This window comes from Perna viridis, chromosome 2 (assembly GCF_037379345.1).
Source record: "Perna viridis isolate PV_CMFRI_1.1 ecotype Kerala chromosome 2, ASM3737934v1, whole genome shotgun sequence".
Classification (NCBI taxonomy): domain Eukaryota; kingdom Metazoa; phylum Mollusca; class Bivalvia; order Mytilida; family Mytilidae; genus Perna; species Perna viridis.
The window spans coordinates 56,978,770-57,003,976 of NC_142446.1; the positions used below are offsets into that span (position 1 = coordinate 56,978,770).

The following is a 25,207-nucleotide window of genomic DNA, read 5'->3' on the forward strand; positions in this document are numbered from 1 at the left end:
TTATTCAGAGGATATAGCTATAGATTGTATTCAGCTACAAAGGCATAATGTAATCATCAGAGTTATAACCCTTCGGGATGTATTGGAATTAGATTGTCAGTTTGTTGAAATTGATCCGAATGAATGGATTGATTTCAAATTTTGTGTGTGTTGCTTTATATAGATGGGACATACATTGTAATTAATTTTGGTTGCTCTCTGATATTAACTCCCTGTTTGGTGGGACTTTGCCATTTTTCTCTTCATAAATCTCAGCCCCACAGAATAGATTGATTTCAAATTTGTTATGTGAATTCACATAAAAGGGTCACACATTGTGTTTTTGGTGGCTATCTGATATCAACTTCCTGTACAAGTGAGGATATACTGAGAATGACAACCCATGCAATGTCATGGGTAAGATGAATGGAAAACACACCTAGCAGTAACCACAATCCAACTAAGTTACAGAAAACTGAATGATACTGAAACTGAAACTACATATATTCTTATATTCTGCTCAAGCCAATAAAATTGGGAGATCTATAAGACCTTCTTTAAACACCAAATATATCTGATATTCATCTTTTTAATTCATTTCAATGACAAGTTTACATCTTAACAATAATTTACATATCCTAAGGTTTCATTATACAAAACAACAAAATTACTTTAGATGAATATGTTTGAAATTAATGTCTACTGATTAAATGTTTCATCACCAATTAAAGATTCACTTTGGTAATAAAAATATCAATCAGAAACACCAGTGCCAGCATGGTCTTGTAAAAAAATTGGCAGTTAAGTAGTTAAATGAAATAATGGGATCTACACTACATGCATTTTAAATATCTAAACTGCGATTTTTTTTTTAATTGTCTAGAAAATCATGCCTCTACATCCACATAACAGGGCTTAATTTCACCAAAATAACAAAAAACTTTTTTTTTACTTTAGGTATGACTTTTACAACAATACCTCATCAGTAACATCAGTTCACTGATTGTTTTTTTTTTTTTTTAAATACAAATTATTTTTTTACATCATCAGAGACTGTAAATCTCAGCATTTTCTCAACATTACAGTGAAACCAGTCTCAACTGAACACCCAATAATCTAAACATTCCTCTAAACCAGATTCTATAAAACCCCTTTTAAATCAATTTAATACATTTTGAACCTTGGTAAACCAGACATCTGTCCAAACCAAATCAAAGGGGTGTGATTTAGACTGGTTTCCATGAACTCTTTATCAATGAAACTTGGGGAAAGATGTCTTAATACATGTAGAAAAATAATGAAGTCATACTGAATGAAAACAAAATTATGCACCCAAATAGTGATTTATTCTGGTAAACGCAGAGAAAAAAATGCTGCACTGATGCTACCACATTCATAATGTACCGTAAAAGTCCTACACGTTTCCAACACCACTCCATCAATTTATTATGCTAGTACATTGTAATATAAAAAGCTTAAATACACAATCCAGAACACCTGAAAATATTTTTATTCAATCTTTCATCTTATGCTAAACCGAGAAAAAGCACCAACTCAATTAATATCTAGTGGTAGAATAGCAAATTTAGGTGAACATAAATAGGTTACCAAAATTGGGAAAATTTTAGGACTTGATAATACATGTATGCTACTTGTGATCAGTTTATTCACACTACATTGTGACTGATTCAAATATAGGGATATCTGTCTTAACCAATCTTCAAAGGAATCGTTTAGTTTAGGGAAGGACTTCAGAAGAAATCTGGTTTGGGCAGGTCATCAGTTTATTCAGGGTTTGGTTTAGACCGTTTTCAATGAATAAAATAAAATATATTTTTGACCTTTTCTCTGATCTCAATGCTGCCAGGAAGGATACCTTCCAAAGAAGAAATCTCCGTCAATCTTTCAATAATGGCATACCATAAATTCTATCCTAGGATAACAATAGCATTTATAAGAAAGCTTTAACTGAAGATCTTAAAAACATTGAAACTGGTCTCAACCAAACTCTGAATTAATCTTAAATCTGTCTAAATCAATCCCTTTTTAAAGTCCCTTCACAGCAGTTTAAATGTTTTATGAACCTTTGTAAACCGAAAACCTGTCTAACCGGAACAGTGTCCAGTCCAAAAGGGTTTTCACCATGCAATATAATTTACTTATTCCTTAAAGTAGCATTTACTGGAATATAGTTTGTGGGGTATCTATTATACATATTTCAAGTTGCAGAGTATCTAATCAAAAATCAAGAATGGACGGACTAACAAAGACAATGAAATGACAAAATGACACAAAACATAAGGGGGGGAGGAGGGTGTAGGGGGTGTTGTCTTTTCATGGTACACAAAAAGTACTACCAGAAACATATTTGCATAACCTGATTTTGCATTTCATGAAATAAAAAAGAGGTCACATGACTACAACGAGTAAATGATACATATTATTTCATGAACTGTTCAATTAATGATCATTTAGAGTGTTAAAACGATGACCCCCCACCCCCCTGAAAAAGAAAAAAAAATAAAATAAATGGTTCCCATTCATTCATAAATGACCCTTCAAAGCTAAATAGTACATTCAACTAGTTATTAGAAATAAAACATCTGCATCTGTTTTGTATCACTTCCTCTGATAAAACATAAGTCTAGATACCACCAAACACAGGTAACAGAATACATGTACAATGTGTAAAAGGATCTTTTTATCATGATATAGTGATCAGAGCATTGTTTAATAACAATCTGAAACTAAATTATCATGATATAGTGATCAGAGCATTGTTCAATAACAATCTGAAACTAAATTATCATGATATAGTGATCAGAGCATTGTTCAATAACAATCTGAAACTAAATTATCATGATATAGTGATCAGAGCATTGTTTAATAACAATCTGAAACTAAATTATCAATTGCAAGAGATTTAATTGTTCAAAATTTAGGTCATAGGATGTGGAAGGATTTGAGAGAAAAAACAAATTTATTGAAAATTGACCCAATTAACTTAATAACCAACAATGCTTATCATTCTTTAACAACACACCCACAACACTAATTCAGTGCCATTTGTAGCCATTGTCTGGAATGTATAACTATCTTTCATAGACATTAAATATAAATACCAATATATATATATATATACTACAAAAAATTTCTACATAAATTATTATACCCCTTTGGTAATTATAATATTTATATAATAGTTGAACTGCATAGATGTACTTTTTCTCAGGAAAAAAATACACGAGTGATATATGTAAAGCACTTATTCAATATACAAATTAGAAGAGACAAATAATCATACATCAAATATATACTTCAAATTATTTTATGTTTCTTATTTATTTAATTGGTCTATTTTTTTTAAAAAACAAGTTGCAACAAACTTTTGAACTTTATGTATAATGAATAATTTTGGATATTATAAGACCAGTATGCTTCCAGAATAAACACACAGTGTTCATATTACAAGAATCTACAATTGCATGATTTTAGATTTTATGAACCAACTAGTTTTTCAATTACTTATAGCAGATGATTGTAATATAAAACTGTTTTAATGGAACATAGACAATGCATTTAATCATGATTTACCATATTCACTACAACTGATCACATCTACTACTATTGTCATAAATGTGTGTGAAAAGGAATGAGGTAAAAAAAAAATACTCCATGTTGACTAAAGCATTTTTTCAGTGAAATTCTATAAGAAGATGATTGTGGTTATGGGACCTGAGTTAGATGTAGCAGTGCACACTTGTTCAAGCCTTCAGGCTGAGGTATGTTATGAAACACACCTATTACACAAAATTTCTTCAAACACTTAGGTGTGTGTGTGTGTGTGTGTGCTACAAACATTCTAACCACACCTGCACACACATACAAACAGATCTGAGGCAAAGATATTCTTATGACTATAAATCCTTGTAAAAAAAGACCCAAAACAACGACGACATCACCAACTTTGTTTGCAAGTCACACATGACATCTTGTAGGGGAGAGAACACATTATAAAGGAACAAGAGAATAACTCATGATTAATACCAATCAGATATCTCCTACAGAAAGCAATATTGCTCAGGGAAAAAATCAACAAAAATACTTAAAAACTGAGAAAGGCAGTTACAAATAAAAAATAGATGTTTAGCAGCATATAACAAATAGTTATTGCTTAAAGATATATTGCACAGAAAGTGTCATGAGTGTCCTCACTAAAGCCTCAGCATTTGAAAGCTTGTTATTTTGAGATCTTCTTTCTTGTCCTGTTAAAATGAAAAAAAAAGCTTATCATCATAATATTACACCCATATTAGGAAATTGGTGTTTGTTAAAAAAAAAGAATGACAGTGTATTGATTTGAAATAAAAACAATATACTGATGGGGCTTAGAATTGTGGTAAAACACAAGGCTTTGCAGAGTATTTTTTCTGATTTGCGCCAAATTCATATATCTAAGTCACTATACTATCACTGTCTTTATACTTTACTTCTAATCATTTTATTAAGGAGGTAGACCTAGGGTAGGACACAACACTTTATTGGAATGTTTGTATTCTGCATTTTACATTAATCTCATGTAAGCATCAAAGTAACTTGGATTGACTTCATTCTGTTTCAAATGAAAGTTTGATAGGCTTTGATAAAATTGAATATGATACAAACATATCACTGATTTCAAGAGTTATGTCCTTTCCCTAGGTCTAACTCCTTAAATCAAACTTATTTTTTATACATGTTTATAAAATTTCTTCCCCACTAGTGACGTGATAGTGACTCTATGATAAAAAGGTATTTCATGCAAAGGTAGGAAAGACGGCTGAGCCAAAGCATTATTATATACTATCACTGACTGTGTCATCATTAAATATATTGTCATTGCATTTTGGTTCTTTAAATAGAGCAATTGCAGTATAAAAATTTATACACAATGCTTTTTCAGACTACTTATGCTTTAATTTTACATGAAGACAGTCCTTTCTGTATTCAGATATGTATATTTGAGAAAACTGTGCATTCATCTCCCACTAAAATAAACCCACTTTCATATACTATGTATTTATTATTTTTTTTTTTACTCAAAGTACAACAACTTAATGACAAACAAAGATTGGTTATGTGGTCTTAAACTGTTACTGAACTAGAAATAATGTGAGTTTTGGTGGGTTTTTGACATGCATGAATCATGTACTGCCTGACTTTTACAAGGACTGCTACTTAAGACCTACGTTTTAGTACTTGAAGATGCCACTATTCCGTTACTTCCTTTTGCTGTGGGTTTGGCTATTGCTGACTCTAAAATTAACAAGACAAACTTATTAATGACAAATAATAATTTCAGTTGGAAAATACATTGAAAGGATAATTTAATTAAAAAGTTTGGTTATGGAGACTTAACAAAAATAAATCTTTAGTTCAATTTTACAAATTTAACAATGAAGTCACACCAAAAAAATTTAATATAAACAAATTAGCAAAATAAAACATTGCAGGTTTTTTTTTCTACTTCCAAGTGTGAATCAAATGTCTATCAATTCAATCATTTCCAAAACTAATACAACAGTACTGAATCAACCTGCAAGAAAAGTGGTAAAATAAATATCTTCATCTATTTAAAACCTAACTTGTTTTTACTGTTTTAATAAGAAAGCCGACTTTCATTGTTAGATACAAGAAACCAAAGAACTAAGGTTAAAAGATGTATATGCAGGCAGGCTTCTCAAAATCTGTAATCAAATTACAGCATATGTAAAATATAACATATAACAACAATGCTAAAACAAAGTAAGTCGCAATTTTAAAATATCATTTGCTTTTTTTTTTACCACCATAACTAATCTCCCTTTACTTCACTTTTTCAGGGACACTAATACTTAAGTGCAAGTTTTTGTAAGAATCAGGTAAATTGGGAAAAATCAGATACATGCATTTCAAAAACCCACTGATCTGACCATATAATTTCACTCAAAGATTCTTTCTTTATTTGAAAAGACCATTATTTTATCTCTGTATCATTGGATTTGCTCAGGAATTTTTCAATAGAATATTAGAAAAAATGAGGTTTTTTGACAGAGTTATCTGTCCTTGAAATAATCATTGTAAGTGCATCTCAATGAAATTATAACTCAATTTACCAAAGTGGTATGGAAAATCTTGTCTTATTTCAATGATTCTGATGGTGCAAATAGTCATGTTAAACTTTCAAAATGGTGTTTTTTTTTTTATCATATCATGTTTCACCCACTGATTCTTTCAGAGACTGACACTTAAAAGTTCAATTAATCATACAACAAGAAAGCCTTCTATAATATTTTGTTTTATCCTGTGATCAACTTACTAAAATCAAAGATTCATCAAATTAGTTATAATTGGCCACCCCCCCCCTATTTTCCATGCTCAAATTGTTTAGATACAAAATACAATACAAAACCCATCACAATCCAATGTACAATTCATCAAGCAAGAAAGTTTTGATGAAAGTAAACTGGCCCTGAGTAAAGTTTACTTGCAATAACGATGTTGTGAACATAAAAAAAAAAACAAAAAATTAAGTGGCCCAGTGGACTTTGACTAGCCCATCATCAAATTTGCTTGCTAGTAGGATCATTCTTATTTCAACCACTGTACAAAAACTAAGTCATTTTTTTTTTTTTTTTTTTTTACAAAAACTATAATATTTAGAACTTTTTTGTGATCACAGAATATAAGCAAATTAAAGTTTATGTTGTCAGGAGTTTATATTCTGACTAAAAAAAGCACACGTAAAAAGGCCATTCTAAAGCTGGCTTTTCATATTATTTTTCAAGTATGCCCAACAAAACACTTTCTAACAAGTGGAATGATCGTGTAAAGTGATGTACCACCAACGACAGGGGTTCAAATTTACTTTCAAATAATTTTAACTTTTTCCAAGTTTCAAATCAATTGTAAACATTTTGAAAATCGATAGTCCAACAAAGTGTCAATTCAAAAGGTTGAATGTCAAGGACTCAAGTAGATAAAATTTCAAAGGTCGTAAGTCAGAAATTGGGGGTCCCTGACCATGGAATACCACAAATTTGAACCCCTGAGTGATAGTATGAAGCAGAATGTTTCATTTCAAAGATCTGTGATTTAATTCAAATCACAAGCATTCAAAGCGAACTACAGCATGTTAATGTATTTGTAATTGCAAAATTAGAATTCAAAATTGTTCATGTCAAACAGTTATTATTCAGAAAGTCATCTCAACTGAACTGGTTTCTACTTACGGTATACCTACGAACAAAATATGACCCATTGCTTAGAATTTTAATTGTCAAATAATACAATTGTTTTTTTTTTCTGACCCAGCCTCATATTTTGTAAGGTTTGGATTTAAGTACTTCTCTGTCAAAGAATCAGGCACATGAAGAATAAAAGAGGTTTTATTGAATTATCCATGTATTATACTTCATACCCTCTAGAAATAACCATCAAAGTGTTTGAAAAGTTTGACTTCTTAAGATACAGATTCATCAAGTTAAGTTGAAATGCACTATGAAAAAATGGCTGGAAAATTTTCCTGCACTTTTTCCAAATTTTTTTTTTTAAGCAGTAAAAAAAATCTAAGTCACAGATGCTTCAGGATGAATTTGAATAGCTTTTCAGTTGTTTTCTAGATGAAATGAATAAAATATAGGCAAAAATGACTAAATTGCGAAAAATGATGTGCCACCCATTGCCCAATTCTTACACAGAATAACATTTACTTAATAATATTCATTTCGTTTAAAGTATAATATAGTTTACTTCAAGGAATAGAGTTGGTCCTTGGTTGAATGACCACCTATGAAATTTCTTGGATAGAGATCATCATTTAATATTTCAATTTTAGTTGGAAAGAAACTTCAAATCTCTTGTCATATAACCCAGTTAATTACCTTAGGAAGTTAATTAGATGATTGTCTTATTAATGGAGGACCAATTCTATTCCCTGAAGTGTACTAAATTACTAGCTGTAAATGGTATTTTAAGTACAATTGTATTTTGATCTACCACATTACCACCCACTTTGTAAGCCATAAATACACATTAACTAAACCCACTTTTAAATAAAGTACAGACTCAATTCCTTCATTAAATAATAGAAAATTCGGTTGATAAGTCATGAGTTTTAAGAAAATATTTAGACTTCTCTTATAAAAATAGGGTGAAACAGCAGCTTAGGAGGTAGACCTAAGGTAAGGGAAATAACTCCTGAAATCAGTGATATGTTTGTATCATATTCAATTTCATCAAAGCCTTTCAAGCTTTCGTTTGAAACAGAATGAAATCAGTCGGAGTTACTTTGATGCTTACGTGAGATTGATGTCAAATGCTGAATACATACATTCCAATGATCTGTAAGAGTTGTGTCCCGTAACTTAGGTCTACCTCCTTAAATAAACTTTAATACCCAACCATACCAAACTCTTAACAGTTTAAGCCCATTTGTCATTTTTATGTGTTTATATAATGGCCTTAAATATTTCTGAGGACATACCTGAACTACCAGTGCTACTGACACTGCTCATAGAGCCTCGTCTCTGGCTTACAGTACTGACAGCATCTGAAGAAGCCCTTCTACTACAAAACACACACCCAAGCTAGCATAAGTCAACTAAAGAAGGGTTACAACACCTTTACCATAACTATATAAAGGCTCAGATTTACAAGAATTTCAGTTTGGCCAATCAAAGTTAAATAGGTTCTCATTCCATGTCTAACATGCAAGTATTACAGCTGTGCCACTCCAAAGCCTTGACTGGTAAAGATCATGGAGAATTTTCATGTTTATCAATCTGGCATAATTTTTTTGTTACAAGTACTTTATCTGAAGGTAAATTTTCAATAGGTCTTTGGATGAAAGTCATAACAATTAACTTGGAGTGGCCTTATTCATGTTGTAATTATGACAAATAGAAACAAAACAGCCCTGTAAGTGAACTGCAAGAGCTTATTTACTTCAAAATTAGAATTTAAATTCTGTAAAAGTGAGCAAAATATAACATTTTATTTAAATGGAAACAAAAACAAACTTGTCAGAAAAAAAGTAAATAGTGAATACAATATCAAGACATAAAGAAAACTAAAAGATAAATTAATAACAGACCAATCACCATGTGGATAAATATTATTACTTCTTAAGAAAAATAAAATAGATAAATGAATAGACTACAGACTGAAGACACATGAGTATAGACACTACTGTAGACTGCAGACACATGGGTTAAGATACTACAGTAGAAAACTTACGACGTTCCTGCACTACTTGGAGGTTTCGACTTTGTCCCAGCACTTGTTTTACTTCCTGAAGCTGAAAAATAAATCAGGTAAATAAATGAACGTGTTAAAATCAACCTTATTACAGTACAATGGCAGATTTACAACTTGCGCTCTGGGCATGCACCCTTCGTTTGTTTAAAAAAAAAGTTGGATGAAATGGAAAAAAAATCACCAAGTGTAATAGTGTGCACCCCCCTTTGGTCAGCTAGCACATGCTCTTGTTCATCAATACCTTCTATAGTGTTAATGTACCGGTACATCAAATTAAATGATGCTTCCAATTATCTATTCAAATACACTTTACACACAAATAATTTAATTCAATTATTTGATTTATAATAAGCTTTCTGATTGGTTGGTTCTTTTTGTGCAAACCAAGTTATTTTGCATAACCTGTTCAAACATTAGAAACATTCCAGAAATAGATATAAAAATAAAACCAAAGACAAGTCATTATAAATTTCATTGTGCACTTTTCTGAGTCTATTCTATTAAAAGAAAAAAGAAAATTAAGCACACAGATCATACAAATATTTGAAAAAAGTTTATTAAGTGAATGCTTAAAGCATTTATTTTGTTCAGTTTTGTATGTTTCCATAATTTTTGGGAAAGATTTATTTTAATAAAAAGATACAATAAAGGAAAATAAGCTTTAAAATATTACAACTATCATTAATGAAATCATCAGTCTACAAATCAGTAAATAGTACATTTTCTCAGGTTAATAAATCATGAAAGCAAATTTCATTGAAATCATAAATTGTATATTATCTTCATGCTAAACATCATAAAAAAATTATCAATCATTAGAAATATTTTGTCAATACTCCATGCAAATTCATCAACATAACAATATATGAACAAAAATGTTAAAACATCTAAAATAATATTGTCTAAAAATAACAAGGAGACTGTCAGGTTATCTCCAGCACTGCTCACAGCATCAATATGTATTTACTAACTTTGTAACACAGAACTCTTTTATACATATAACTGATTAGGACATAAAAATCTGAATTTAATCTTTCTTGGTTTTTTTGGATGTAAAAAAATTTGCTAAGAATATCCCAACTCAGCCATTTCTGTCATAGATAAGCAAGGAACACGAAATGGGGACACTGTACAATCCCATTTCTGATTTATAAAAGTGCAATCATCATGCAAAACGTAATAAACAAAATATCCAAGCATTCCTTCAAATAGAAGCTGAGAAATCTTTTAAGAAAAGTGTAATAGATCGCCCGACAACATGATTGCAACATAGCTCCTAAGAGAGGGTATGAAATGGCTAAAAACCAAATAAAAGAAAAAGCCACCTATATTTATACTAAGTTACTCAAGCTTCAATAAGCATGCTAAAACATTGAGAAATAAGAAAATATTGTTAAAAATATCTATAATATAGACAAAACTAAAAAATCCCTTGATTAATAACTGTAAAGAAATAATTGTAGAATTTCTCATCAAAACCAATGACATGCATCAAACAATTTAAAAAAGTCACATTGGCAACAAGCAAACATAATTATTTTCTGCCAATTAAGAATGTCATAGCAAGATACAAGTAAATGTCCTGGCTAAGGAGGTCTGGATAGAATCATGCCATCATATTCCATGCAGGACAAGCTATTTAACATCAATCATTCCTGGTCTCACCAATAGGTCTCTTTATATCAGGTCGTGGTGAGGACCTCCCATCACTGGCAAGGAAAGCTCTCTGTGGATGAGGTGACTGTCTTCCATCACTAGCATATTTATTCCATGAGAAATGAGGTAGTTTTGACTGGTTCCCTGGTTTACTGTGCCCTAATTTCTTTTTGTCAAGTTCTATACTGTCAATCTTTTTATTGTCAAGTTCTATATGTGAATATCTCCTGAATTTCTTGTTATTGAGGTCACTCTCTTTCTTCTGTATCAGCTTATTATTCAAGTTTTTCTTGATCAATGATGGTGATGTTCTACCAAGTTCTCCATTAAGATCAGGACTGGAACTGTATCTAGGTAACCGTGATAACTTTGGGGAACCAGCTGCCTTCTTTGGAGACAGTGACAAGCCATTACCTCCAGTTTTTGTGGCCTTTGCTCCTTTTCATGAAAAAATCATATTACAAAGCACTATTACATATTCATTAAAGTCTGTTCAAACATGTTTAAACTACACAGAAAGTTCTGTCATTTAGAAAAAAAAACTAGTTACCCTATGAGTTTGATTCAAGCAAGTGATACTTCTTGCTTGCACTCAGAAAAAGTACACAATGAATTTGGATTATCTCCCTTTGCAAGCATCTGAAAACAAAAATTATCTTTATGCACATCTGCATGTAAAAAATCAATCCTTTACATAAAGTTTCATCAATTCAATTGAAAGACTTCGAAGGAGTTTCATCTACAAGATGCTAACATAAACAGTGATATCTTTGTAAGGCTCTGATAAATAATGGCCACAGTAATCCATATTTTGTTTGCTGTGGTATAATCATAAAGAATACAATTGTTGTCATAGTATCACTGGTATGTCATAATGAAAATGTTCAATGATTCAGGATCCATATCCTGAAACTAGAGACCAGAGGTGCCAAACCTCTTTAGAACTTAAGAAATTGTTCAGGTAAAGGTGTTCAGTTCATACAGGTTCAAAATGTTTTGAAATTGAAAAGATGGAATTTTAGAACAAATCTGGTTTTGACAGGTCATCAGTTCATTTAGGGTTTGGTTTGAACAGGTCATCACTTTATTCAGGGTTTGGTTTGGACAGACTTCACTATACTGTTAAAGAAAGAAATAAGTAAAGAGACTAGAATGAAAGACAGATTGGTATAATAGAGTTTCATTATAAAAAGGTTTTAAAAACAGCAGGAACTGAAAGAGAGATTTACAACAAGTACATATATTCATTTATATCAAACATATGAGCATGGGATAAGGCATATTTTCAATTAAACAAATATAGAAGAAATTGCTTTTAAATCATTCTACCATAAACATAAGTAGTCAGTTTAAATCAGGTATTTGAAGGCAAAACATAAATATTATTACTGTTTTCAATCACAGAATCAACATTAATGTACAGAGTAAACCACCTCTATAAAACATCTAGAGAAATACAAACACGAAGAAAATATACATGCAAGTTGCTACAAAAAGTAGAAAATAATTACACAGAAGTAAATCATTTGATGGAATAAGACTACAATGTCGAATAGACCCTTTTGTGTTAACCATAAGATAGGCCATGTGCATGTGTGACAAATACTTTCTCAAGGTAGGGTTTGCGGTAGAACAAAAGAATTTTCCTCAAGGAAGTGTATATTACGCACGCTTGTCACCTATCCCATATTTAACACAAAAGGGTCTATTCTAATCTGATAAACATTTGTACAGAAGCAAAATACACGTCCCTAATTTCAGCTAAATTTCTATAGAATGTGAATCTATCTTTACAAATTTAAACTTTGTTTTGTATATGTTGGACAAATGAATCATCTCTGTAACCAAGAAATATTTCCCTATATTCAAAAGTTGTAAATGTAGAATTATTTGGCTAATAATTACATGTACATCAAAACAAAAAAGTTGACAAAGAATTGCATTATCATTTGTTTTGCTTAACACTGTGTTGACTGATATGAAAAATAATATATTAGCCTAATATGGTTGCACCAAAGAATAAAACAGATTTTGAGTAGATAAAAACTAAATTTTAAATCAATAATAATATTTTAGCCTAATACTAGTCTGGCCAAATGGATTTTCCTCATAAGATAAAAATTAAAAAACTTTCACACAACAAACATTAATCATACACACAGGGGTCCAAATTTACTTTCAAGAGTGAAAACTATTGGACTTTTTCAGGTATCAAAGTATTGGTAAAAATGGGGGGGGGACAAAAATCCTCAAGGTGAAGGTCTAATACTTGATTAAATGAAATTTCAAAGGTCCTAGAAAAAGAAACTAAGGACCCACTGGACCTCAGACTACCCACTATTTTGAACCCCTGAGACATTGTGTGCATGCAGATACAATTAAAAACAACATCTTCAAACTAAAAAGAAACAAAATTAAGAATATAAACCAAGATAAAAAGGACAACAACGGTACTCTCATGGTGCTTATTATTATGGGTATCATTTTTTCTCTATTCCTAGAGTTTGGAATTTGTGGATTGGAGTATAATTGCTTTATTTTACATGGAAATTTTCACATGTCAAAGAAACTAAATTTGTGGATTTACCCATCTTGAAAACTGCAAAAATTTGTACTAATCTCCAATAAAACACTTTCCCTTGAAACAAGAACAATGCTCCAACATATGACATGGAAACAACCAGCCACTAATTAATGCTAATGAGATCACTTAATTTCAATGAAGTCTTAATAGTAAGGGGGAAAATGCATGTGTTATAAACATGATCCAAGTACCTCCAAAAATAATTTACCAACAATCACTGATATTATACATGTAGATTTAGAAAGAATCATGTATTAACTACTACACAGGCAAATGTGCCACATATGATAATCATATGGTAATCATATAACAATCATATGATATTTAACTTATGATAGCCATATGATTACCATATCTTAATTTTGGCTTGAAAACATTTGACAATTATGTATGTGAAAAACACACAATTATCATATGGTGCTCAATTTATATGATAATCAAATGATGCAAACCATATGATTCTCATGTGTGGCACATTTGCCTGTGTAGTAATAAACTACATGTATATTATAGTAAAAAATCTTATATTAATAAGGGTTTAATTTCAAAAGTAATAGAAAAAGTAATAAGAATAATTTGCAATAAAATTTACTATGAGGATCAGGTGAAAGGAAAACCATCCAAATTCCCTGCAGTTAACTTAACTCACTATAGCTAAAATTACCTGAACCTAATGTCTTTACATATACAATATCTGATGCAACAACACAAAGGTCTACAGATCATGCAACGAAACACATGGGCACATCGGAAACCTTACCTAGACGTGGAATTTGTGACAATGAATTACTTGACTTGGATTTTGATATTTGAGTCCCAGAATGTTTTGTGGTATCTAAATAAAAATATGTCCTCTAAAATTAGTAACTTAAATTAATATGAGATTACACACTACAATATTTGATGGTTAACTAACTCCACTATACAAGCTTATGTTTTAATTGCATTGTATTATTATAGAAGGGTTACCTTCTTGTAAATAGTTTGGGTACAAAAACTTAGATGTCGCACATGCATGATCTGTTCAAAAGAAAAACAATTGAATAATTGGATAAACACTGCTTTATAAAAAGAATGTTTAGCTATGGTTTAGAATGCAGTGCTATGTATGATTTGTCAATCTCTATGATTTGATCATTTTTATCCACTTCTTGGATGGTTAAATATTTTTTTGACATCAAAGGCAATGTGATATTAACAAGTGAAAAAAAATAAATCTGCCCTTGCCATTGTCTATAATATCAGATTGGTCAAAGGCAACATAGTGATGTTCCTTATATTAATAATGTTCTCCAGTAACAACTGGAGATGTGTTGGAGGGATGATCGCTAGGATTTCCGCTTTGACAGTAGCCAAATGTCATGTGGCCAAATAAATTCTTATGGAATCATAGAGAAAAGGTTTTATAACTTGAGAAATTTGAATATTGTAAAATATTAACTCACTATGATTAATTTCAATATCATAACAAACTCGCCAAGACTCATTTTTCATGAAAATGAAATTAAACAACTTAAGGTGACATTTTGCAATATTGAACTTTCACTCATTATGAAACCTATTATAATTCTGCAATATATAATACTGTGCTAGTTATAGTGGAAAGTTAGTGAAATAATATTGAACCAGAAATGTGAAATATAATTATAAACTACTACAAAGCACAGGTGCAAATAATGAAATAGTTGGGAACAATATGGGAAAAAAATCTGAATTCCTCTAACTTCCAACACTTAGAATTGTGTATAACCTAACCTTTTAATTGAGTTGATGAGCTACTTGGGCTTGAAGTACTGGTTGCTTTGGTTCCTGCAATGTGGTTTAAAAATAATATTCAATGGTTATGACATCAATTGTTACTTCAAATAATTTGGTTTTTATATGACAGACTATGACAGTTTTCAGGTGGAGAAAATGAGAATTCAGGCAAAATTATTTCACATGATTTCCACCTGAATTGAGCAAAAAACAAGAGGCTCCCGGAAGCCTGAATCGCTTACCTTCATGAATTTTGCCTTTCAAAGGCAATAAAGTAAACAAAAAGTTGTCCAACAATTTTGACTAAAGAAGTCTACCGTCTGACCCTTATGTTCTATTTTTAGTAATGGTGGCCATGTTTTTTGACAAATCAAAAATTCCCATATCAGTTCTATGCAAAATACTCCAAGGAACATTCATATCAAGTTTGGTTTCAAATGGTCAAGTAGTGTCAGAGCAGAAGATTTTGGAAAGAAATAACACTAAAAATGGCAAAAATCGTTGAAAAAGGGCAATAACTCCAACATGGCTTAATGGATTAAAACCAAAATTTGACCAGAGACAGATCTCATCATGCTGAACAGTTTAGGAGATATATGCGAAAAAACTACTGTCTGACCCCTATGTTCTATTTTTAGTAACGGCAGCCATGTTTATTGACGAATCAAAAATCCCCATATCCGTTCTATGCAGGATACCCCAAGGAACATTCATACCAATTTTGGTTCTAATTAGTCAAGTAGTTTCAGAGGAGAAGAGTTTTGTATAATTGTTAACGACGACAGATGACAACGGACGCCAAGTGATGGCAATAGCTCATATGGCCTTTGGCCAGGTGAGCTTAAAATGTGACAAATTTCATGTGATATTAATGTGCATCAAGGCTTCACATGTAATTCATTAAAACTTTACGTATGAAGTTCATGTTTAGTGAATTTCCATGAAAATCATGTTAGCTTATATCATATATGACAGTTTTCAGGTGAAGAAATTGAGAATTCAGGAGAAGCTATACACAGGGAAAATTATTTCATATATTTTTAGAATGAATTTCACATGAATTATGCAAAAACTTCATGTGAAATTCATGTGAATTGATCCTTCACAAGAATTTCATTTGAACTTTTCATATGAAGCTCATGTTAAGTGAATTTCTCGTGAAAATCATGTCAAATTCATGTGAAGCTCGAATCACATGACTACCTGACTATGTAGAATTAAACCTGATACACATTTACCTCTTAGATTTAAAAAGGTATTGTTTTTAATGTACATAAATTGCATTAAAACCACATTCTTACTTAACTACAAACAGATGATTACTATTATCAAAATTCCTCAGAAATTGTAATACACAATCAAAAAGCTTCTAAAACACCATATTAAAGATGGAAGGCAGGATCCTATTATTAGCGTTCACACCCATAAGCAGCCACTTTAAAGTTTAAGTTTTAAAATTTACCTTTCTTAGGAGCAGGAATTTTACTGCCACCATTTTCAGATTTCTTTGAAGATTGATTACCCTTTTTATCTCCCTTTGATTTCTGTTTTTCAGCTGCCTCTTCTTCCTTCTTTAATTCTTTCTCCTCCTGAAATTGAAAAAAAGGAAGCGAGAGTCATTTAATATCAGAGGTATTTGGTTTAACATGGGAAGTATAAAGAGACGTCAGACAGAATCAGACAGAAGTAAAAAACCTATGATGCTGATAACACTGTACATTGGCTGTTAAAGAAAGCATTAAAAAAGTATAAATATATTAAGGAGGTAGACCTAGGCTAAGGGACACAACTCTTCAAAATCATTAGAAAGTTTGTATTCAACATATTACATCTATCTCATATAAGCATCAAAGTAACTTGGCTTGTTTTCAGTCTGTTTCAAATGAAAGCTTGATAGACTTTGGTGAAATTGAATATGATACAAACATATCCCTGATTTCAAGAGTTGTTTCCCCTACCCTAGGTCTACCTCCTTAAATTAAACTAAAAAAATCATATCAAAATCACTACATACTAAGGTTGTTTTAAGTTATGAACAGTAACAATGATAAACATGAACTTCCATGGATTGTCATGCTTGGTATACCCCCACTTGTACAAATCTAACTTGGTAACCCCCACTTGTACAAGTCCAACTTGGTAACCCCCACTTCTTTAAGTCCAACTTGGTATACCCCCACTTGTACAAGTCCAACAAAACAGGAAGTCAACATTTAGCAGCAAAAAAAAAAAAGAATGCTTACAACATATTCTAATCTACATAAATAGAAAACCATATACAAAATTTGAAATAAATCCATAGGAACTTGAGATAACCAAATTCAGATGGACAAGGTGAATCCAGTTATAAGACCCACTCCTTGAGTGGGGGTATAAATTTCAATTATAATTTATCAGCAACTTTATCAATTTTCCATTGTTCCTACTTGCCATAACACTAATAAAAAATATCAGTAATTTCCATTGATAACATTCTGTTACACCCACAGTGATGTCACCGATAAACAGAATAATATCCTTTTTTAAACCTCTTGACTTCAAAACTGCCATTTTCCTGAATGTTAAAGTCTTGTTAAATATACCTACATTTGTAATTAACAGCTTTTCTTCGTCTTCCTTGGCTTGGTCAACAAGATCATGTTCAAAAAATGATCTTTTTGTTAACTGGATTTAAAAAAAAAATATATCACAAAAGATCTGTCTACAAATGTAATTGACATTTCAAGTAGAACAAATACATTTTTCTTCCCACAAAAAAATTTTCTATAGAAAAAGACAATTTGTTCACAGGGTCATAGATTTTGTCTTTTGTCTACCCAGGGTGTGACACAACTCAACAGATGTTTCTATAAAAGCAGAGTATACTTACTCTACCAGTGCATCTGGTCCATGCTCCCAGTTATTAGTGAAGTCCAAGTTGCTCATTTTCTTCTTTTTCTATGGGTTTGTTACTTTGGTTATTTCATATTCTTTGTTGTGTGTTTCTATTTTCACTGTTCAGTGGTTAACCCTAGATTATGCATTTTTTTAATTGCTTGAATCCTGGTTCCCTTGATTTCCCTCTGTACTTCTTCTTTTAATGTCAATATAGTTTAACATGCTGTATTATTGCCATCTCTCGATGACCAAATAACTTATGAACAAATACCAAAATAAGGAAATATTTTGCATATATCTACATTTGACATATACATGTATATCTATGTGTTATCAAAGATATTTATACTTACTGGTTCCATTTGTACATGTATTTTATCCAGCTCATCCACTGCCTGAGAATCCAAAAAAATATCAGATATACTTTAGATATTAAGGAGGTAGACAAAGGGTATGAGACACAACTCATGAAGTCAGTGATATGTTTGTATCATATTCAATTTTACCACAGGCTATCAAGCTTTCATTTGACACAGAATGAAATTAATCTAAGTTACTTTGATGCTTACATGACATTGATGTAAAAATGCTGAATACAAACATTCCGATGATTTGTAAGGGTTGTGTCCCTTACCCTAGGTCTACCTCCTTAAACAACTCAAAACAGGAATAAATATTGAATTTACTATGATTTATATGAAGGCTGGATACTGCAAGAAATATAGTCAAACCTGTCTTGGCCCATACCTGTATGATTAAAATATCCCAATGTAGTTCATACTATATATTATTAAACTATATATAAAGACCACCTGTCTAATGTGAACATGATTTTGCTCTCCGTTGGAAAGGTAATTTTGAACAGGTTTGACTAAAACCGAAATATCTAGAGGTCATAAAATACATTGGGTTGTAACTCCACAGTAGGACAATTTAGAGTGTTTATTGTATTTTCAATGTACATGCAACTTGGGAACCGATTCAGTAACGTTTCACACCTTTTTTCCTTCCGCTACTTTTTTAATTCATTACATTCCTGAATTATATCAGCATCAAAGAACATACTAAAATACATTGCACATTGTTACTGCTCAAGCCAGCAGCCAAGATTTATGTTAAAGTAGTCATGTGATTTGTATTTGAAAAAAATTCTGAGAAGTTTTTTCAATATTTTGAAATAGTAAAGAATGCTGTCAGAGCAACAATTTGCCAAGTCAAGACATTCTTTGATCAGTTTATTTTTCTTTTTTTATTGTAAGGAAATGTTCCAATTGCCTCATAGGTTACAGAGAGTGTGATATGGTTAACTTCAGAGATTAAATTTGGTCTTCATTTGATTAAATAATTAAATGACCTGATGAATTAACTTTGGCAATGAGATTTAAACTTTCTTAAATAATCTATTGACAGAAAGTTTAAATCTCCTTGATTATCGTCCAGTTAACTAACTAAGGCATTTGACCAGGTGATAGTAATTCTATCAAGGGAGGACCAACTCTATTCTATGAAGTTAACTATTTTATTCACTGTAATTATGTACCGGTAGTCTGACTTGTCAATCTACATACATACCACTTTAATAGCTGCTAATACATCTCGGTCTCTTTCTCCTAATAATAATTTCCTAACACAAGATTCTAACTGCTGTAGTAAGTTTCTGTCTGTAGGGAGTTTGATAATCCGTTTTAATTGAGGAAGTATTGAACACAACCGTAATCTAACATTTGGCACACTGTCTGATACAAGTTCTAACACATATTCATAAAAATATTCCTTAAAGAAGTTTTTAGAATAAAGTTCTATCACATATTTACAAATGTCTATAAATAAACTCCTATTGTGACAACTCCTTCCATGACAAAAATCTGTAAAATAAATAGACTTGTTATAGAATGAGCCTTTCATTGAATTTTTAATGAAAGATGGTAAATTTACACTTAAGTCTTACTAAGATACAGTAAAACCTTTCTTAACCGAACCCTGAAAAATCCAAAAATCTGTCAAAAATACCAATTGAAAGAGTAATCAAGGGAACCAAGGTTATAGAGGTAATCAAAAGAATGTAATCCAGGGACAAAGACCACACATGGAAAACAGACATACACAACAAAGAACATAGAGTGACTAAAATCATACATACACAGTAACAAAAGCAAATGAGCAACTCAGACTCCACAAAAAACTGGGAGCATGGACCAGGTGCATCAGTACGTAAGCGTCCTCTGCTTTTCTAGAAAAACACTTGCGGAGTTGCTCATAAAAAGTCAAGTCCGGGGTAGACGAAAGAGGAAAGGAAAACTATGACACATTGCACAAATCAGTTTTCATGGCACAGATGGATAAACTGTAACGATCCATTAGTTCATGATGACGACCATACCACATTTGTAGTGATGACTTCAATCTTGTAGCAACATAACCCAGCTCCAGAAGCCTATTTGTTAGAATTCTAGTGCAATACAAAAAGTCCGTGTAGTCTCGGCAAGCTCTGGCATAATGTGCGAGTTGTGATGTGAACACTCCATACGCAGGTGCTGAAGGGATGTTGCCACAGATGAAACGAAAGTTGACAATTTTGAATGAAAAATCATCATGTTTGTTGTGAAGTTTGGTCAATAGTTTTTCTTCACCATTGATTTCTAAGTGTAGGTCAAGATATGAGGCTGACTTCACAGCATCTGTAGTAATCTTTATCTCAAGTTCTTAGGGGTAGATGCGATGTATCAAATCTTCGAAATTAGGATTGTTTAAAGATAATATGTCATCTATATAGTGGAAACTGAGATTTTTGAACATTTGTTAATCAAATATGTGTCAAAACTGAACCAATTGTGAAGTCAAAAAGGGTTTGTTTAGGATAGGTTTCAGTGTATAAATTAAACATTAGAAAAACCCACTATTTCATTATTATGACATACAGATTTCATCGTACAATTAAATTTTTTTTTTTACTGAAATGAGACTTTACAGTTTATTTCAAGGAAATCAGAAAACAATGTTACTTTTTCATGTCTGATTAAAAGGGGAACAGCATTATAAAATCATTGTGATGTTTGATTTTTTTTATTTCCTATGTAGTGGTATTCCAAATCATTTTTACAGGTTTGCTAGTATATGATTGATTGACTATGGTTTATTGTCTTATGGTAGATATTTCATGAATTTCAGGATGAGAACTATTATCAATCAAACAGACCCTGCTTTGTACTTGTCTGACACAATGAGCTAGATATTTATTATGTTAGCTCACAGAAGCAACATCCAGCAGGTAGGCACACCATCCTACTTGGACACACTATTCTGACTCTGAGCGAACCAGTTATCAATCTATCCCCTTCACTACTGCATGCTAGGTGAAGAAGCAGTCACTCCCCATTTTAAAGTCCTTGATGTGACTCGGTGGGGGATAAAACCCCTGATGTCCCACACTCAAGACGAGCATGCTACCCTGAGATCACCAATGCTAGTACATGATATATATGAAAATGAATATACAGTATATAATCATAAACTTCAATACTTGCAATAATCTTTTATTTCAATATCTGTTGAATTTCTACATTATCTTACCTTCTACAAAACCATGTATTAATTCTTCTCTCTGGGTTAATTTTTTTATTTTCCTAATGATTTTCAATGCAGACTTGCAAGCTGCATGTTTAACCGGCAAGGCCCTCTGAAACGAAACAAATCATTTAGTTAATGAGATGCTTCAGCAGCATAAAACTTTCAAACTGAAATTGAATTCATGTCATTTGGTTTAAGGATAAATTCCAGAAGGTCATAAAAGAATGTTGCATCTGCTATGTACCCATGATAGACTCAGAACACTATGAAGTCCCACACTGGCATAGGGTTTGTCACAGGACTGTGGTTTCACGAGAATGGGTCCTCATCTACCATTCAAATGCATGGAAATTCATCATTAAAATGGTGTTGAGATCAATATTAAAAGCAAAACATCTTTTGTATAAAAATAACCATAAAAATGACAAATATCCAGTTCTACATAATAAAAATGTTAAGAAAAGCATAAAATAGAAGATTTTGCGTTGTAATGCAGCCTTTCGAGTACCCGGAAGTAAACAATAAAATGCAGACTGATCCTTGGATTTCAATAGATTTTACATTATACACAAAACTTTTAATCCCTATAGCAGAAGAGAATAAAAGCTGTAAAAAACATATATCAATCAATTTATGAATCAGACATGTGAAAAGCTGGATACTTACAGCAGATTTAATTCTAGAATACACCACTGGAATGACTTTTTGATATAGAACATCACTAGAACAGCACTTAATTAAACAGGAAAGATTCTCCATTAAATATTCCTGTAGTCTCCAGTTATTAGAAGTAAATATCACAGTTTCAGAATTTATGACAGCAGTTATCACATCATTTAACACATGAAGCTGAAAAAGACAAGTAGAACATGAAGTAGCAAACTTTAAAATGCTAGGTATACCCAAAGGTAACACAAAGGCTAATACATGTGTCACAATACAGATAGTTGATATCAGTTAGCAACCAAAATAGCTTATAATGTATGTCCAATCTATATAAACCCATGCTCCAAATTTGAAATCAATTCATCCAATAGGGGTCAAGAAAATTTGGATAGACGGACGTATGGATGGACGGACCTATACCATCCACATTAAGTGGGGGTATAGAAATAACAGAAAGTGATTAAAAGACTTAAGGCTACTATAGATTGTATTATTTTTAATTTTCATTTTCTGAAGATAAAATGCATCACTGACCTCAAAGAAAAAAATATTTCAGAATACTAATACTTGTGTATTATCTTACCTTTGATTCTGATAAAGAATGGTTACTACCAGTTCCTGCTATACAATCTAGTATACAGGGAATATTAGCTATCACACCTTTCAGGACCTGTAAAGTTCAAGTTAAAATTAACCTATATTTCTCAGGCTAAAAATAAAATATAATAGGTTCTCAGGCACCACTGCATACCTAAAATCCCTCTCGCATCTGCGATTTTCATATCCATTCTGGAAAATTTCTAACCCAGTTTAACTAGTTAACAGATTCGTCTGAACGCTTGACAGAAAGGTAAAAAATACCATGCGAATGAGACTGTTATTTAACATTTATCATTAAAAACGAAAATATGTCTCCTGGCGTAGAGATGGCGCTTATTTCTTGCCACATCTCATATTCCAGTAAAGTTTTAATGCCATGGAGTATTTAATATAACTTCTCAAGATCTGTACAGTTACAGAATTGTTCAATTTGATAAAATTTCTCAAAAAAAAAAAAAGACTTGCTTCTGATAAAAAATTTTAAAAAATAAGCCTCCCTCTTGAATCAATTTTTTTTTAGAAAGTGGCCTGAGAATCTAGGCATTTTTTTGTTTGGCCTAAGTCAAACAAATACAGTAAAATCTGTCTAAACCAAACTTCTTTTGTTAAGTTATGACGGGTTTTTGTTTTACCGAGGTTCAAAGTACATTTGAACTGATATAAGAAATTTTGAAAAATTTTTGAGAAAATTAAGAAAAAGTGTTTAGACAGGTTTTTCTCACGATTTTTCAGGGATGGTTTCAACTTGTTCCACTGTAACTGCTAAACGGCATGATTATAATGAATGTTACTGTGAGAATCAAATATCAGGCAAATGAGACAAATGATTTTGTTATTACACCATGAATTTTGAATTGTTTATTAAAAAATGTTTATGTGTATAGTGCATTATAGAATTAAGAATTTGACATCAAAATAACTTCTGCTTCCTCGGGCTTTACAAAAGACGCTAAGAACATCAGCCAAATCTTTTTAGCATAGGTCACTATCTGTCTTAAAATTATGCAATCTAAGATGGATCTTAATTCACAATCTCTAACTGGAAAGCAGAACCAGATGATTTATAAAAAGAGGGCTTCTGATCTTAAATTTAAAAAGAGGACTGCAGAGGGTTCAGGCTATCAAAATGAACAAAATGTTCCACCAAAAGACAGATCAAACTCGTGGATTCCTCTCGATCCACTCCTATTATATAATCAGGGATGATTTTATGAGGTCAACAAACAAAGCGGAAATGGCAAAATCAGAAGGAAAAAAAAAACACTAAAAAAAAAAAAAGAATTGCAAAGGTAAAAGCCAGATTTGAAATATTGGAATTCCATTAAAAAGCAGAAAAAAATCATGTCTGGATAATATGTACAATACCTCATTGTTTCTACTTATTAATACTTACATCAACTGATTCATCTTTCAGGAGAAGTATGAGATCTGGTTGTATCACAGCTACATGTTGTCCGAGCACTTTACAAACCTGTTAATTAAATACATTTTTAGAACTTATTAAATCTATATGATGACCTGTTCATTTTTGCATTTTTTTTTAAATCAAACACAGTTGAAGCAAGTACAATGTACTTCTCCAGGGAAATGAAAGGTGAAAAAAAACTGCTGGGATAAAATAAGTGTACATTGGGGATATTAAGTGTGAAAGGGTTAATGAAATTCCATACAGTCAGTGGAGTAGTAGCAATTCATAAGAGAAGAGTTCTCCTCTGCATAATGAAGTACAGACAGAATAGGACATCCTCATCAGTAAATATCCCCACTTTGGGGGATAAATACATAAGATAAAGAACAATAATTTTCTATAGCTTTATTAAAGTAACATACCTCATGAAAACCACCAGACACAGTTTTCCTAACTTGAACGTTAGGATCTTTACAGAGACTAGAAAAACAGGTGTTCAACTCATTTTTGAAATGCTTTGCACCAATAAACAACACCATAGCCTAGAATATAAAATATCAAGTTTTATCAAATCAATTTGTTACAACTTATCTAGATGAAAACAGATTTTGTTTTTACATCTATAGGTAAACATTAGCACCACTAATTATAAAAAAAAAAACCAATTTTTGTCAGGTGCAGATCCAAGGAAAGGTGTGCTTTACTTTTTTGCATTATATCTAGATTTTTACAAATTCTACCCTTTCTTTCTTAACTTTGTTTCACCTTTAATTATATTTATGCCAGCCCTAACATGAAATTTATGCTCCGCTCTACTTAGTACAAGCATAAAGATG

The 25,207-nt window shown here is 31.5% G+C and overlaps 1 protein-coding gene across 10 annotated transcripts in view; it reads right to left on the minus strand.

Moving 5' to 3' along the window:
- Positions 1–982: 982 nt before the first annotated feature.
- LOC148626188 (serine/threonine-protein phosphatase 4 regulatory subunit 4-like) overlaps positions 983–25,207 on the minus strand; it is a 56,059-nt gene continuing 31,834 nt past the window's right edge. For 2 of the 10 annotated variants that reach the window (XM_088569956.1, XM_088569955.1), the window contains 16 exons: positions 24,794–24,913; positions 24,357–24,434; positions 22,947–23,033; positions 22,364–22,546; positions 21,701–21,806; positions 19,703–19,995; positions 18,484–18,525; positions 17,840–17,917; positions 16,716–16,842; positions 15,251–15,304; positions 14,256–14,330; positions 10,921–11,349; positions 9,235–9,295; positions 8,483–8,565; positions 5,208–5,274; positions 983–4,244 (listed from right to left, as the gene is read on the minus strand). In XM_088569956.1, coding sequence (XP_088426082.1) covers positions 4,220–4,244; positions 5,208–5,274; positions 8,483–8,565; positions 9,235–9,295; positions 10,921–11,349; positions 14,256–14,330; positions 15,251–15,304; positions 16,716–16,842; positions 17,840–17,917; positions 18,484–18,525; positions 19,703–19,995; positions 21,701–21,806; positions 22,364–22,546; positions 22,947–23,033; positions 24,357–24,434; positions 24,794–24,913 — 1,908 coding nt within the window. In that variant the 3' untranslated portion in view covers positions 983–4,219. Of the gene's footprint in view, positions 4,245–5,207; positions 7,237–8,482; positions 8,566–9,234; positions 9,296–10,920; positions 11,350–14,255; positions 14,331–14,464; positions 14,516–15,250; positions 15,305–16,715; positions 16,843–17,839; positions 17,918–18,483; positions 18,526–19,702; positions 19,996–21,700; positions 21,807–22,363; positions 22,547–22,946; positions 23,034–24,356; positions 24,435–24,793; positions 24,914–25,207 lie in introns of all 10 variants that reach the window. The other 8 variants (XR_015919997.1, XM_088569958.1, XM_088569957.1 and 5 more) reach the window with 8 other exon arrangements.